General features: G+C 61.2%; 1 protein-coding gene across 1 annotated transcript in view; it reads left to right on the top strand.

Moving 5' to 3' along the window:
* Positions 1 to 278: 278 nt before the first annotated feature.
* The window catches only part of LOC308278172 (uncharacterized protein KIAA1671-like), a gene marked incomplete at both ends in the record, with an annotated part of 19,108 nt that continues 18,630 nt past the window's right edge, over positions 279 to 756 (top strand). The window contains 2 exons of the mRNA XM_080717798.1: positions 279 to 292; positions 460 to 544. Coding sequence (XP_080573924.1) covers positions 279 to 292; positions 460 to 544 — 99 coding nt within the window. The remainder of the gene's footprint in view (positions 293 to 459; positions 545 to 756) is intronic.

Here is a 756-nt window from a genome sequence, read left to right as displayed (position 1 = left end):
CGGCGGGCGGGCGGGCTGTTGCTGTACGCAGGGTTGCTAGCGAGAGCCACTAATTACCCCTCCTGGGCATCTCCCCTCTTCCCCAAAGCTCTCATGTGGCTATTAGGCCGAGGGTAACCTCTTATCTGCCCTATAAAGGAGCAGGGGAGGCGTTAATTATCCCTGCTTTATAGATGAAGAAACAGGGCCCAGGCGAGGTCACGAGCTGTCCCACGCTCCCTACCCCAGTGGGCCCGGCGGCCGGTGACTCTCCCAGCCCGGCTCCTTCCACCCCGACCATGCTCTGCTTGAGGTAGGAGGCTCTTCCCAGGCGACAGGGAAGGACATGTCCTCTCTCAGGACACCGGGCAGTGTGGCTCTGGGTGGCCCGGCTGATTTCACCCACCCCTGGGCTCCTAGTCGGTGAGAGTGTGGGCCGCGCGGTCACTGGCGAGTTACCGACTCCAATCTATCCACCAGGTTTTCAAGCTCGGCAGCGAGCCACGAGGGGACGCAGGACAAGAGTGTCGTGCCAGGCGGCGAGCTCCCGGAGGAGCCCCGAGAGGTGAGCAGCGCTGCCCCCTGCGCTCAGCCCGGGCCTTCCCAGGCGAGGAACATCCCTGACCTGCCGGGCCCAGCAAAAGAGGGCCTGCTCCTTAGCAACACAACACCCTTTTCCCCCCTCTACTGTTGTAACTTTCGAAGTCCCTTCTGGCACCCTGTGCTGTGGTTTTGTTTATTTACGAACACCGCCATCAGTTTTTAGTTTTTCCTGGG

This window comes from Muscardinus avellanarius, assembly GCF_963383645.1.
Source record: "Muscardinus avellanarius genome assembly, chromosome: 21".
Classification (NCBI taxonomy): Eukaryota; Metazoa; Chordata; class Mammalia; order Rodentia; family Gliridae; genus Muscardinus; species Muscardinus avellanarius.
Note: the sequence above shows the minus strand (reverse complement) of the source record. Positions and strands in the feature narration are given on the sequence as shown.